The following is a 15,314-nucleotide window of genomic DNA, read 5'->3' as shown; positions in this document are numbered from 1 at the left end:
AAGAGTTCCTTTTCGGCTTTTGAAAGATTTGTTTCACAATCCTAATAACATATGCTTGACTGTGTTTCTCACCAAAGAAATACAAAAATGTGGGACATCATTAATCCAAACATTTTTAAAAAGCTTTAATCTGAGATGCAGCATGTACTCCTAACATGCTGAATAACTGATGGGAATGTAGATCATTGTTTTCACCAGCTCTGCTCTGTCTGCAGGTGAAATGGCAACCAGGAGTGGGTAATTATATTATAAATATGTGTTTGTTTGTAATATGTTCGATCAGGAAGATTAAACATCTGCAGCTATTTTTGTGATGAAATGCTGCTTTTACCAAACACTAAATGTACATTCACATGGCTACACATACAGTGAGAAGTGAGAGATCCTGTAATCCATACGTGATAACAATAAATTAGTTTTTTTTTTTCTTCCAAAACAGGCAGAGGAAGCAGTTTATTAAATAATCTTTTACTACCTCAGTTAAGCGGTTTCTTTGATTCTGCCTAAAACATTATAGTAGGTTCATATCTGTGCCGTTCTAAATGTTTTATGAGGTGCACCAGAGATCCTGAGCTCTGATACCTTCATTAATACTATTAGATCTCAGGCAGAGCCTGCTAGTCAAAGGCCACCCACTCAGCAGCTCTAATGTAACTGAATACACACATAATGGCTTAAGTACTCCCCATATGTTAATTGTGTATCAAGACTGGTAATTAATCAGAGGCATTAATGTAAAACAACCTGTATAACACATTCACTTAGGTAACTATGAAAGAACTGTTGGAGTCTGTACAGTTTCCTCTGTGGGCCAAAAAAGAGTTTTTTGTCCTTGATATTCACTAAGAAAAATGACAGACAGGCACAACAATGTGTTTTAAAAAGCTATATCAAAATAAAATCAATAAGATCACAGTCAGATGCAATTTAGACATAATTGACAACAGGCATAAATTTACAGGGAGATTTAAAATAAATATCTTTCCTGTTATTAAGGGTTTTTGCCAGTTATATTGAGTTCCAGACAAAGTTTTGTTGAATGAGGCTAATAAAAACATAAAATGTCAGTACAACTTAGTGGAAAAGACTTGTCAGCAGGTTTAAAAAGTTATTTAAAATTCAGAATGCTGAATTTCAGCAAAACAATGTCAAGAAAAAAAAGAAAAAAAAAAAAAAGAGTCCCATCAGTGCAATTTCCCTTTTAAGCAAATCCAGCCTTGGATATTTTGGGCATTCTGGGCAGTAATTGAAGAAGACTGTTGTGAACTGTTCTACTGAATGACCTCTTCTCCATCTTTTTTTGGTTTCACTGCCACCAGCACAAGATTTCGGGGCGAAAGTGCTGGATCAAACAGTGGAATCAGCTGGCTTTGAAAACCTGTGAATATTAATTTACACATATAAAACTGCATTTAGCCACAGGAGCATGCCACTGAGGAAAATATATATAGATCGTTAAATGGTGATCAATAATTATTATTGTAAACAATGATTTGAGCTGAGCAAAGTAGTATACCAAACTAGTTAACTCAACCCCCTGTCTGCCCTGAATGCTCACCTCTCTCCTGTAGAAAGAGCATTCTGTCTAGAAGAACCAGAGTCTCCACAACTGGAGCCAGCAGCAAAGCCAGGCTGAAATATACCACCACTCTGCCCTGTTGCTCCAGCAGGCCTTCCACACTGACAGGGTCAAATGTCAGGTCAGCAGGCAAGCCAACACGGGTGAGCCCCAGACGGGCATACCTATAAAAACAAGTAAGCAATAAGCTCTGTTGTCTCCAAGGATGGAAAACCCAAGACTAAAAATATCATGGCACAATGTCTCAGAGAAACCAAATACACTTGCACTACACTACACTTGCAAAAATCATCTTCAGCCCATGGTTTTTTCAAATGGTTATTTTAGTAATTAGTCCAGGTTACTGGATCTGTTGTACAAACTTGGTAGACATTTTCAGACATGCCAACCCTGAAGATGAATAATGCAGTCACTCCAAGGAGGAGGGTTGTGAAGGGACACTTTTGACTTTCGATATTGTCATTTCACACATCACTAGCCTAGAAGCTGGCATGTCCTAATATACAGGGTTGAAGTTGACCTCAAGCTCAGTGGGTAAAAAAGCTTTCTTTCTATTTTAGAAAAAAGGTTGTGCAGCAATTAATAAGAAAGTGGGTGTATAAACTTTACTAGTGTCCACAACATAACTAAAATAGACTAGAGGCTCCATGAGCTTAACTGCTTGACTGAGCACTGTCTGTACATGTCTGAAACAAACAGCCTTTTTAGCCTTTCCTTGATCTAGCCCGAAGAAGTGGTAAAATGTCATCAAGGTTACAGAAAAAGATCAATTCTGCTTGCCTTACTATTGCTACAAAATAACAAATAATGTTTTTGGAAAGATACTGACTCTGCGAAAGTTAGCGTATGGGCCTTTTTAATGGTCTGGATGCCTGCTCTGCGTAGCTGAGGCTTCTCTGCTCTGATTATACTCTCCAGGGCTGCTCGGTAGCAGTGTGTTTTCAGCAGCGAGCTCTCATCTCTCAACCTATGTAGATAGTCCTCGATTGCATGGCATGCTCCCTCACGTGCCTTATAGGATAGCTCATGTCCGGGCAACTGCCTCACCCACTCGCTCATCGGGTAGCCATATTCTGATTGTGATACTTCATTTGTGTTATCAGACAAACAGGGAAGGTTGACTCCAGGTGGTGTAGGGTTCTCCTTGGTTGTGATTTTCATATAGCAACAGGCTACAGAGGTGATTCCTTGAACATGGGGACAGTTAGCAAAATGGCGGAGGAGAGTAGCACTAAGGTCACCACAAGCATGAAGTCCAGTCAGTATGAAATCTGAACACACTGATTCTTTACCACTAGAGCAGACTTCAGGATGCATGGATGAAATCCATTCACAATCAGTTTGAAGGCGAAATTCGGCAGTCACAGTGTCCGACCGAGCTACACAGTCATCGTTTTCCCTTTCAGTCTGCTGAAGAACAGACGTAGCAGGATTCTCATCAACATAATCTACCAAACTGCAATCCTCTGTGCACAAGTGCTGGCTTCCACAAACAAGCTCCGTTTCAAGCTCACGTTCCTTGTCTGATGTCATCGATACCCGCTGTCTCTTTTTACATGGTCCTGCCGTGCCTGGGTAACTCTCACTGTTCTTCTCCCTCTTCCCCAGCTGCTGAAGGAAAGACTCCCAGGTGTCTCTGGGGTTAACCCAGCCAACAACATGCCGGAGTACAGGATCAAGCACTGTGTGAGTGATGCCTGTCTGAAAAAATGAAAAATTGCATATGCAGTTGACTATTTATTTCCCTCTGTTTACTTATAGATGAAACATAATGCGATGGTAAGTCCTTACAAACAATACCTTACGACTCTCTTTGGCCAGGGTCGACAGGAGCTGTCCATCAAATTTAGAAGCCATAGAAACTAGATTGGGATCAGCCTCAACACCAGTAACATCCATACCAAGTCCAAATGACAGGAAACGGGTCAAATGGCCCTGTGATGAAATAAGATGCTTATTAGGTCTCACCAGTCCAAAAGTATGACAGACTCAAAGGGCTGCTTTCACACCTTATTCACTCATTTCTACTACATAGTGGAATGTTTTTATGGAATGTTTTATTCATTTGGACAGCTTTGTTTTACTTAATGTCACATAAGCACAAGAGTGCTATTGTAGAACCACAGTGAAATAGTGAGTATGATATTACTTTGTCTCAACAGTTCTGTAAAAAAATAAATTAATAATGAGTAACTCACATCAGATGCAATATGGGTAAATATTTTGTTTTTTTTTTGCTCTGTCAACAAAAATAGTTTGTAAAGAAGCCACACTTTTATAGAGGGACAGACTGACATAGTAATCATATTATTTCAAAGTAATAAATTATTGCTAGAATTGTATTGTATAGAATTTAATCATGCTAAATACCATGCTAAATACCAGCACTCAGATATTTAGAACACAACTTGTCCAATCAAATCAGAAGACCAGAAATACTTGATGAATAAACTGGAAATAAATTTCAACTGCACCATATTGCTTTCAAATAAGGTCTTTCCTTGAGTCATAAGGAATTTGGGGGACATTTTATGAGTTTTCAAAGATGCTATATCACCTTTGTCAGTCATGCTAGTTCATATTTACAGGAGAAAATACAGAATGCTAGAGTGAAAAGTGAATACGCACTTGCTGTCCATTTTAATAGAAACCTCTGTATATCTGCTCATTTATGCAGTTCACCAATCGGCAAATCATGTGACAGCAACACAATGCATAAAATCATGCAGATACAGCTAAAGAGCTTCAAATAATGTCAGCCAAGAACTGAGGCTATCATGGGCACAGGCTCACCCAAACTAGACAGTTTAGAGTTTAGATATAGAACTACTATATCCTTCCTGGCAGCTCAAACCAACCTAACCATTTCCCTTTGACCTTTCTTATCAACGAGGTGTTGAACCATGCGATGAACCATGGCTCAGATGTTTGGTGAACATCCAAATTTTTTTTAGTACTAAAGTTGAGCAGAAAGAGATAGAAGATTTACCTGCCCAGACCCAACATCAACCACGCTGCTACACTGAGTCTGGTCACACAGCCGTTTAACCAACTGAAATAAAGTGGAGAAAAATGTTTTTTTTTTGTTCATGAAATAATAAATACACGTTATCAAATATATACTAGAGCCTACTTACTATGCCAAGTTTACGAATCTCATGTTGTTTCTTGGGTTTCACATGTTTGCGGAAGATATGGCCAAGCAGAGAGCTTTGACTGCTGTTCGAGTTAAATTCATCCAGCTTTCCTGTGTCCTTGGACCGGTGGGCTGGAGGCATCCGAGGAAATGCCAGTGTGTGAGCAGTGGCCCGCAGTGCCAGTAAAGATAAAGGCCATACAGAAGGGTAGCTTAAAAATATAAAAATATTATTAAACACTATACTGCAGCAAAAACATGTTTGATGTGGCAACAAAATGAAGATTGATGTGGGACAAAATATTGAAAATATTTTTGTTTAAACCAAAAAAGAAAAGAAAAGAAAAGAAAAGGCATTTTGATATACAACGGCATTTTAGGGAAAAATATTATATAAAGTAATCCACCTCATTCATGTACAATATACCAAATACACCTAGTAAAATGCAACCCTAATTCGCATATGTCTTTTCAATCAATTCTAATGGCATGTTATGGATGAATCAGCAGCATGACTCATGACATGACATTTCATTCTGTGTAATCACCTGACACAGCTGTCATCTACAATCTGGGCTAGAAAGAAATCAGGCCCACCAGGTAAAGCTGCAGCCTGGCCTGCCGCTGAGGCTATTGCACACTCAGGAGGAGTGATAATGTGATACTGAGTGCTAATTTCAGCAATCTGCAGAAGGAGAGAAGATGAACAGCACTAACAAGACTGTACATGGCTGGCGAGGACACACAAACCAAGTACACAATACTGCAGTCTTTTAACTGTGTTTATCTTTTAATGTACTATTATGATGCTTAAAATCAATCTTATAAGTGTGACCTTTATTATGGAAGAGTAATAAGGGCTTAGGTCTGTTTTCAAAAGGCTTTTCCATATTTAGTTTGACATTGTATCAGTCATGTAGTTGTTATTCGAATTTTGATATTATGCTATGCATGGACCCTATGGGTTGTATACATCACAACATAATACATGCTGAACAGTACATGCGCAATATCACTCCTCATGATTGCAGCAGCCTGATTATACACCACTTAGTATTTCTTCCAAAAAACCCGCTGGTGGTGCTGTTGCGCTTGTTCCCACAAAAGTATAGTATAGTCTAGGCCAGACCCAAGAAGTTTGTTAATGTGGACACCAAAAATTAAAAGCTGAACATTGAAACTGATGTCCTTTTTAGACAGGAGTTTTTAGGCCTCCTAGAATATACACTGATCAGGCATAACATTATGATCACTGAGAGGTGAAGTGAACTGATTATCTCCTCATCATGGCACCTGTTTATGGGTGGGATATATTAGGCAGCAAGTGAACATTTTGTCCTCCAAGCTGATGAATTAGAAGCAGGAAAAATGGGCAAGTGTAAGGATTTTAGCAAGTTTGACAGGCAAAATTCTGCAGCTCTTGTGGGGTGTTCCGGTCTGTCTATCAAAAGTGGTTCAAGGAAGGAACAGTGGTGAACTGGCGACAGGGTCATGGGCGGCCAAGGCTAATTGATGCACGTGGGGAGAGAAGGCTGGCCTGTGTGATCCGATCCAACAGAAGAGCTACTGTTGCTCAAATTGCTGAAGAAGTTAATGCTGGTTCTGACAGAAAGGTGTCAGAATAAACAGTGCATGACGGGTCAGGGCTGTTTTGGCAGACAAAAGGGGGACCAACACAATATTAGGCAGGTGGTCATAATGTTATGCCTGATCAGTGTATACACAAGTTTATACTTACACTCTGTTCTTGATCTCTCTTTCCAGCAGCAGGTCTGCTACCTGTGGTGGTGATAAATCTCGCAAGGCTTTCTGCCATCCTTCAGGTAGTGTTTCCCACAGGTTCTCACTGAAAAACTCCTGAGAACAAATAATACAGTTAAACAATGTTCCACAACCAGCATGATCTCAGATATAACCCATCCCATTTAAAGCACCACTGGATGTACAGACATTTAGCAAGAATATTATGATCTGGGACGGAATAAATGGAATAAATACATTTTTTAAATAACCGATTTTAATGAGTCTGTTTAAAAAGTGATAATTACAATGATATAAGAGTCGGATATGTGTTTATATCTCGACAGGAACGATACAAGGCACTTCGCCAAGTCCTTCTGCTGCTGCTCTGAAAGTGTAACTGAAAACATTTTCACTTCTCCTCCTGACAACATCTCCGATTCCTCTTCATCCCTCTTGCTTTTTCATTAACGGACTTTACACCAAGAATCTAGTTTACCATCCGAAAACCATAGCTAGTTGCTAAAACCACGGTTCAATCCGATATTGCGCCCTACTGGCTCACATTTATGCACTACGTAGGCTGTATACCATAACGCATCTAGTGCACTTACATAAGGAGTAAGGACTTATTTGGTATTTGGCCGATGAGGAAGCCTGCTCTCCAACCCGGAAGTGTACTTTAGCTCGACCTGTGCACATGGAAAGGTACCGTGGTTCATTTAAAATAGCTTAAGGTCGAATTTTGTCTATGTTTTATTTTATTGTAAAACTGAAGCAGTGGGGTACATCGTTTAGCAGAACAGACATAAACAGATTATAAATTAGCCTGAGAGCTAAACATACAGAAAACAATCGAAAGATTTGTTATGTAGAAACTAACCATTAGCCTGCCTGTGTTTGTGTTTATGGTTTGTTTAGTTAACTCCTCTTGGGACTCTAGATCATCTCTTTTAAACCTAGTTAGCTAACTGGTTCAGTTATGCAAGACTAACTTAATAATCATTCAGCCAACAATAGTTTTACGCTTTCGTCTATAGACTTTGCTGTAAAGTTGATTGTCGTTGTTTCACACCCGAAGTATTAATTTGTTGATTTTAACACGCTTTCTAATTGTGCTGCATCAGCATTCATTTAGATGTTCATGTAATTACTTCTTGTCTCTATTAAATCAATACTCATGATGTGGATACCGTCAATGGACTGCCGTTACATCTGTCAAGGAATTAGTGTTAAGTCTGTACACTACCCTGTACAAACTACACTGACCTAATAGTTCCTCAAGAGCTCTTGGTTGAAGTTGTAGAAAGGACAGTATTTACATTTACATTATTTTACTGTCCAGTGTCACCCAAATGAGGATGGGTTTCCTTCAGAGCCTGGTTCCTCTGAAGGTTTCTTCCTCATATCATCTCAAGGAGTTTTTCCTTGTCACCGTTGCCTCAGGCTTGCTCATTAGCGATAAAATAGAGATAAAATAATTACTTAACTTTAAACTCTCTATGTTTCTGTACTTCTGTAAAGCTGCTTTGCGACAATGTCCAATGTTAAAAGCGCTATACAAATGAATTGAATTGAATCATGGCGAAGAGCTCTGTTGAATGATGCTGCTGATGACACATCAGTAATAGCGTTGTAATGCCTGCTCCCCTACACACCAATTTATCTTTTTAAGGCTTTTGTGTTGACTTGGTTACAATATACTCAGACTAGCTTTCTACAGTCCTGCTTAAAGATAGCACCAAATAAATACTATGTTACATTTAACTGCTTATTAATGTCTTCTCAATGTTGTACTGTTATTTCTTTTCAAGGTGCACAGATTGTCCACATGCAGGGGCTAAATAAGCAGTTCAGCTAAGCATCACCACTGGATTTCACATTTCTACCCTGTAATGAAGATAACTTCCTGAAACATTGCAGTTATTCCTCTGGAAAATTCTTCTCTTTTTCTCTTTTTTTAACTATGTCCGAAATTACTCTTAACTTGAACTTTAGTGGCCCTGGCCATAATGAGAGCCAAGAGAAAGACAGCGGAAATGCCAGACATAAACAATTTGTTAAAAAGAGGCGCTACCTGGAGCATAAGGGTTTTCTGAAGAAAAAGCAAAACAAAAATAACAGTCACAAAGGAGGAGATAAAAAGGACAAATTGCAAAAAGAAAGGAAAAGAAAGGACCATTCACAAGCCAATGCAGTTTTCCCCAAATTTACTACTCTTCAGCCTGACTTGTCCACAAATCCCTCCAGTTCCATGCAGTCCCACCATGGAAACTCAGCGACCATCAAGGAATTCACAGTGCCTTCAAAGTCAACATCTAAAACAGGGTCCAGTTCAGTATTGCACAATCCGTTGAAATATGTTGCCCTTGACTGTGAGATGGTAGGGACAGGGCCCAAAGGTCACTGCAGTGAGCTAGCCCGCTGCAGCATAGTCTCCTATGATGGTAATGTAATTTATGACAAGTTCATCAAGCCGGTTAATCCAGTCACAGATCTTCGTACTCGCTGGAGTGGAATAAGATGGAAAGATCTCCATAAAGCAACACCCTTCAAACAAGCCCAGGGAGAGGTACAGAAGTAAAGCTTCTTAATTGCTTAATACAGTAATCCCCCACTATATCGCTATATGTTTTCTGTGTGTGTTTAAAGAGTGTGGGTGTAATTTGTGGCTTAAACAGTAAAAAAAAAAAAAAAAAAATGCATTTGGGGGTGGCGTCCGTGTATCATGGATTTTAGTTTATCTCTGGTGGGTTTGGAACGTAACCCCTGCGATAAACGGGAGATTACTGTAATTGCCAACATTATAAACTCCTGCACTTCTCCTGAATTGTTAATCTGCAGAAAAGTAATTTCAAATACCTATTTGCCCACAGATTTTAAAGATCCTCACTGGGAAAGTGGTTGTGGGCCATGCTGTTCAGAACGACTTAAAGGTTTTGCACTATTCTCATCCTATCCACCTCTTGCGAGACACCTCAAGAATTCCCATTCTGAATCAGAAAGCTGGTCTCCCTGAAAAGCAACCTGCCTCCCTGAAGACTCTGACAAAGGTTCTGTTAAACAAGGAGATACAGGTTCGTCAGAAATAAAAGAAACCAAAGAATATCCTGACTGTTAGTTCTGTCAAATCAATTAAGTTGCAAATATTTGGGGATAGTTATAATCAGTCACTTTCAGTTTTATATATATTCAGATTTGCTACCTCTGCTACTGTTGGGTCTGTGTAGTGTTGATAGTTTTTCATGTGCTGCTTTATCCTGTATCACTACACTAATTCAGGAAATACAGATGTTCTTATCCTCCATCCAAATGATGCAGAATTAGCTAAAACTCTTGATCCAGCTAGACGTATAGATTTAATTTAAAGTTATATATATATATATATATATATATATATATATATATATATATATATATATATATATATATATATATGTATATATATATATATGTATATATATATATATATATTTATGTGTGTGTGTATATATATATATATATATATATATATATATATATATATATATATATATATATTTATATATATATATATATATATGTATATATATATATATGTATATATATATATATATATTTATGTGTGTGTGTATATATATATATATATATATATATATATATATATATATATATATATATATATATATATATATATATATATATATATATATATACACACACACACACACTCTCACTCAGGACTGAACTGTTCTACACTCTCTCACATACACACTCTCACTCAAGACTGAACTGTATATTAACACTCTGTCTCTCTCACACACAGATACACACACTCTCTCTTAACTGTGTGGACGCGCACACACACACACACACATAATTTATACTGTTCATTACTTACTGCACTACCTCTACCTGTCATCCGCTGCTATAGTTATATTTATGTTTATTCTATTTGCACTACCTCAACCGCTGCTGTGTATTTTTGCACAATATTTTTGCACAATACTTTTTTTTTTTTTACATCATTTCACTTTATCTATTTTATTTCACTTACATTCCAGTACACGTTCTTTTATTTCTTTTTGGTGCTAAGTGTCCTGTGTTCTTTTGTGTTGTCTTTATTGTATTTATTGTCTTTTTGCACTGTCTTGTCTATGCTCTGTTTGCACCTAGCTGCACACTGTGCACTTTACGTGGCTAAGACAAACTTCTGTCCTAGCTCTGTGGTGGTGTTTGTTGTTTTGTGTTGAACTTGTTGTTGTATGTTTATGTAGCACCAGGTCCTGGAGAAACGTTGTTTCATTTCACTATGTACTGCGCCAGCTGTATGTGGTTGAAATGACAATAAAAGCTTCTTGAATCTTGAATTTTTAAAATCTTTCAAAGCTTTAACTAAAAAACCCTCCCTTGTGTCCTCAGACTGGAAAGAAGGGCCATTCATCAGTAGAAGACGCAAAAGCCACCATGGAGCTATATAAAACAGTAGCAGTGGAATGGGAGAGGACTTTGGCTTCAAGTACTTCTTCCTAGAGAAAAAAAAACTGCTGGGTGATGCCAGGTTTTCTTCTTAATTAAAGTTCAATGTTTTAAAGATGGGATTTCAGTCTTTAAACTGTACCTAGTTTTAATTATTGCAAAAAGTTTTACAACCAATTTTTAAACATTTTTATGCTACTTCCATATTTTGAAATGATTGTTGTTTTATAAGACATTCTTGTTTGTTAATCCACATTTGCAACTTGTTGTTTAAAAAACAGTAAACTATAGTCAGTGAAGATCTGGTGAACTTTTCTTTAGTCATCATTCAGGTTTCCAGGTTTGTTTAATCTATTTGTGGCAAATACATTTCTGCATGCATACAGTTAGTGTGTGTGTGGGGGTGGGGGAGTTCGGAAGCAGGTTGTTAGAACATCTGGAAAGGAGGTGGTGCTGGGAAAGCAGGATGGCAACATGTCTGATGGCACGTCTGGAAACGTCTGGATGGGTTTGTCTCCACACCCGTTCTACCTCTCTCTTTTTTTTTTTTTTTTTTTTTTAAGACTGTGGCTTGCATTTTTCTAGCTCTCATAAATTCTGCACGAGAGGAGTAAACTACATTCAAAGACTTCATCACCAATCCTTCAATAGATCATTCATGCAGCTCTCCTGTCCTCAAATCCTACTCATACATCACTTAATTATTTGTTCCATACCATGTATCACTGTCTTTTCTGCTTTGATTTTTGGATAAGAGTCAGTTTGTGTAGAATGTGGTTGCTAAACTTTTCTTCACAATTGGCAAATAGGGTTCTGAGTCAGCTATTGGCCATCAAGTTTCACAGGGTGGTCAGAAAGAAAAGGCTGTTCAGCATTTTTTTCAACACACAGTACACTAAATTGTAAGTTCTACTTGCCAAACTGTTACAAGAGGGAACAACTGGATCATATATTTAATATCACAGTTTGTGTAATGAATGTCTGAAGATTGTCTTATATTTCCTTTAGAAGAATCAAATGATTTTGCCTGGAAAGCGTCTGGTGGAAGATGATGGCAGATACAACTGTGCATGTGGTATGCTAAAGCAAGGCGCTTTTGATGGAAGTTCATACTTTCCTAGTAGTGGTTTGGAAACAGCGGGTGCTGATGGAAAGGTTACCAGTTAGACGTACCTATTTTTAACCGTGCACCAATCTGAATGGTGTGCAGATGTTTTGGCTTTGGTAACTGTCTGAAATAAGCTAAATGTTACCTAATTAGTAATTTTGCAGAGATTATGTTAGTATTTTAAAGCTAGGCTTGTTACCCCTGAAATCATGTAGTTTTTCAGCATTCACACTTGCACCACTGGTAAGATGGACACTTACTTTTGAATTGTTTTAAGGCTGTGCTTTGGTTTTAAAACTATGCTTTCATCAAATACAGTGCAAGATATCAATTACGGGAATGTCTTAATAGTAATTACTGATATAAGATAATTATATTAATGTAAACCAATGTGAGCTAGCATTACATACCATTTAATAATTCATGATTTAAAAAAAAAACCTTTAAACCTTCATAATAAAATGGGGAGCTCTTTAATTTCATGGGACTATTATAGTGTGGCAAATGGTGAACAATAATGAATGTCTATTATGAGTTAAATCAACTGAGCCACAAAGTGGTCCAGAGCAGGGCTGCAGTTTCAAAATAGAAAGTCTGAAAATTTGCCTGACCTTGGCTGAAACAATCAGTACTGTGTTCCAAGTGGCTTGTGCAAGCAGCATCAGCGCAATAACTGTTCGTCCAGAGTTAAACAACGTTGGTTTCCATGGCTAAGCAGCTGCCCAGAAGCCTAAAATCAACATGTACAATTCCAAATGTGAGCCAGAGTGGTGTAAATTATTGCCACTGATTTATTGGAAAGACTTTTTTCTTCTGCAGTGATGAATGGTCTAGTGCTTCACTTCTCAACAGTCTTCCGTACAAGTCTGGGTTTAATGGATGCCTGGTAAATACTCTCTACCTCAATGTATAATGCCAACTGTAAAGTATGCTAGAGAGTGTTTTTCCAAATATTGAAGACAATGCAAATCTTTCAGTGAAAGTGAAATAAGTGGTTTATCTGTTCAAGAAGTAATGCATTTAAATTGCAGTAACAGTCACTCAAATTATAGGTCCAGTATCATTTGTGAATAGTCATCACTTCAGATGTAAGGAGTGACTTTTTCCAGCAGTGAAACACATTAGCAACAATAATTATAATCAATAATTCAGTAGCCACTTTTTCCTTGGTCAGGGTTGTGATGGATCTGGAGCCTGTCCTGGGAACACTGTGAGTCAGAAATATACCCTGGATTTGATGCCAGTCCATCACAGCACACACACACAAACACCTAAGGAGCAATCTAGTCTAACCATTCCTGCATACATTGATGTTTTTGGGAGCTGGAAGGAGACCCCAGATAAATCCCAGGGGTAAAAAAAAATAACTTTGCAAGGAAAATAGCCCAGGCATAAGATCTTAACCATAGGCCGTAGAACTGTGTAACTCAGCAAGAGCTTTAGCGAAGATGTATTGCAATAAACTTGGGATATTTAGGGAAAATATGGAATGTCATTCCTTAAACAGACTAATAGAAACCTGAACGGCAATTATGTATTCAGAAGCACTTTGCTTACACAGCTGGAAGACTTCTGTCTGAAAAATTCAGTTTCTACCTTGTAAATTACTCTACTTTTTCCAGCCTCAAAGTGTAAAGGTTGTGATCTCTTGAGAGTATGCACCTGGCTGCTTAGCCTGGTTAAGGGCACTGCTGACAAGGAAGCTTCCCTGTCCTGTTAGCCTTCCTGTCTAACACTGCTTAACCTATATGTTAAATTCCTCTAGTGTCTGATATTCAGGCTGCAAGATTAAGGATACAAAGCTGTATTCACCCTCCTCCTTCTTTTTGGGATGACCCAGCTGCAGCCAGGCAGATTCACCCTGCTGTTTCATTCATTCTATTTGTCACTAGATACCTCTATTTCCACAGACATGAATCACGAATGGATTTCTTTTTTTCCACATTTGCAGACATGAATCTCAAATGAGTCAGCAGCTGGGCATCAGCATGAATGTGAATTACATACAGATCAATGGATTACATGCTTCTGTTTCCCCTCTACTAAGATGCATGATTATTTTTTTAAAGCCTGGCAGGGTATGTGGACAGGAAGATGTTGGTGTGTACATGATTCTCTCATGTAGATGTAATGATCCGGGTTTGTGTGCTTTTCTGACAATGACTGATTTTCACTGATGTGTTAAGACATTTGTAGGATTTGTGACTACTCTATATATAATTGTTTTCCTGGCAAGGAATTTGAAATATCCTTGACATACTATGCACATGACAAATAAAATAAATTGCAAAGGGTCTAAGGGGCTTTATTGTTTTTGTGTGTTTACTTGTTTTTTGTCATGGGATATGTTTTTGTAGATTAACAGGAACCTTAAGTGTCACACTTGCAGTTGTTCAAAAAGTACTACAATTAGGGCAGCATGATGGCACATTTGTGTGGCGTTGCTGCCTCACAGCTCTCTCACAGCAGTTAACGTGCATTTGAGTTTTGTGTGTTCTAGAGTCTGCATTGGTTTCCTCCTGGTTCTCTGGTTAACTCCCACTTCCTAAAAACATGCATGCTTGGATATAGTGTGTGAATGTGTAAGTGCATGCTGAATTGGACTGGCATCCCATCCAGGGTGTATTCATTCCTCATTCCTCCAATTGGGATGAAGTGGTTACTGAGTGGTTAGATAAAAGAATATATGCACTTTTTTAAAGGAACGTCTGAACACATGGTAACGCCTGAAAACAAAAATATCCAGTGAGCAGCAGTTCTGCAGGTGAAAAAGCAGTAAAACATCCCAGAAAGCACAACACACCAAACAGAAGACCACAGTAGGTTGTACTGTCAGATATGAACAGTAATCAGAGGTTAAAGTGGGCAAAATTTTCACCTGGGCTTTTTCCACAAGAATTTCAGTATGCAAATATCCTTGTCATTCTGTGCATATGACAAATCAAAGAAAGATAGCTAAGTAGGCCTATTTGTTTTTACTGTTTTGTTTTTTTCCCATCAGGATTTACTTTGTGGTGGGTGATCAATAGGGACCATTAATGTAATTAGGGCTTGTCATTGCTCGAAGGAGTTGCAAATAAATAAAGTCTCAGTGATTTTGCTGAATTGCCCCCCAAACATTTGCCATATAACAAAACCTGACGCCTACAGAGTAGATCAGATCAGATCGTCTGAATTACATCAATATGACAAAAGTCATGCTTGATCTAGGCGTCGTTTGCAGCTCCTCAGGTAAATGAATATTTCCCCTATTTTGCAAAATAGTATGGTCTGCTGCGTTTTAATGGTACGAG

General features: G+C 38.1%; 2 protein-coding genes across 3 annotated transcripts; one reads left to right on the top strand and one right to left on the bottom strand.

Moving 5' to 3' along the window:
* Window positions 1-873: 873 nt before the first annotated feature.
* Window positions 874-7,019, bottom strand: mettl25b (methyltransferase like 25B). 2 transcript variants are annotated; one of them, XM_058388340.1, is made up of 9 exons: window positions 6,764-6,920; window positions 6,454-6,572; window positions 5,264-5,400; window positions 4,717-4,927; window positions 4,569-4,631; window positions 3,380-3,514; window positions 2,409-3,280; window positions 1,559-1,743; window positions 874-1,378 (listed from the first exon to the last, which is right to left on the bottom strand). In XM_058388340.1, exons 2-9 carry the CDS (start codon window positions 6,529-6,531, stop codon window positions 1,272-1,274), a joined length of 1,788 nt encoding a protein of 595 aa, XP_058244323.1. In that variant the 5' UTR covers window positions 6,532-6,572; window positions 6,764-6,920; the 3' UTR covers window positions 874-1,271. The 2 variants fall into 2 exon arrangements, with proteins under 2 accessions (XP_058244323.1, XP_058244315.1); XM_058388332.1 differs by lacking the exon at window positions 5,264-5,400 and having other exon boundaries at window positions 6,764-7,019.
* Window positions 7,020-8,421: 1,402 nt separating this feature from the next.
* Window positions 8,422-10,967, top strand: isg20l2 (interferon stimulated exonuclease gene 20-like 2). Its single transcript, XM_058387197.1, has 3 exons — window positions 8,422-9,027; window positions 9,332-9,532; window positions 10,857-10,967. Exons 1-3 carry the CDS (start codon window positions 8,422-8,424, stop codon window positions 10,965-10,967), a joined length of 918 nt encoding a protein of 305 aa, XP_058243180.1.
* The last annotated feature ends 4,347 nt before the right edge of the window (window positions 10,968-15,314 follow it).

The sequence above is a fragment of the Hemibagrus wyckioides genome, linkage group LG01 (assembly GCF_019097595.1).
Source record: "Hemibagrus wyckioides isolate EC202008001 linkage group LG01, SWU_Hwy_1.0, whole genome shotgun sequence".
Lineage (NCBI taxonomy): Eukaryota > Metazoa > Chordata > Actinopteri > Siluriformes > Bagridae > Hemibagrus > Hemibagrus wyckioides.
Note: the sequence above shows the minus strand (reverse complement) of the source record. Positions and strands in the feature narration are given on the sequence as shown.